Here is a 394-nt window from a genome sequence, read left to right on the forward strand (position 1 = left end):
TGGTTGCCAAAGTAGTGTGTAAGAAGACTTTTCCTCAGTGAGTTACCCTGAGGAAACCAGAGAGGAAGGCAGTTGGGTCATCCTTAAAATAAATGCTGTTGTTTTGAACTTTCTATTCAAAGAATACAGAAAAAACACAGGATGGTTTCCACTAAAATACTGTTTTCAAGGACATTTAACTTAAGACTGAATAAATTGAAAATTCAGCTTTGCCATCACAGGAATAAATTACATTTATAATATATTTTATAAAATTTTAGATTAATATTTTCTTATTTTAATTAAATTTTAATTGTAATAATATTTAACAATATTACTGTTTTACTGTGTTTTTGATCAAATAAATGTAGTCTTGGTGAGCATAAGAGACATCTTTCAATAATATTTAAAAAAA

At 26.9% G+C, this 394-nt stretch overlaps 1 protein-coding gene across 1 annotated transcript in view; it reads right to left on the reverse strand.

Annotated features, from left to right (window-relative positions):
• LOC107583889 (inositol 1,4,5-trisphosphate receptor type 2-like) overlaps positions 1-81 on the reverse strand; it is a 31,729-nt gene extending 31,648 nt beyond the window's left edge. The window contains exon 1 of the mRNA XM_016270243.1: positions 58-81. Coding sequence (XP_016125729.1) covers positions 58-81 — 24 coding nt within the window. The remainder of the gene's footprint in view (positions 1-57) is intronic.
• Between the last annotated feature and the right edge of the window lie 313 nt (positions 82-394).

The sequence above is a fragment of the Sinocyclocheilus grahami genome, unplaced genomic scaffold, assembly GCF_001515645.1.
Source record: "Sinocyclocheilus grahami isolate Dianchi unplaced genomic scaffold, SAMN03320097.WGS_v1.1 scaffold55.1, whole genome shotgun sequence".
In the NCBI taxonomy this organism is placed as follows: domain Eukaryota; kingdom Metazoa; phylum Chordata; class Actinopteri; order Cypriniformes; family Cyprinidae; genus Sinocyclocheilus; species Sinocyclocheilus grahami.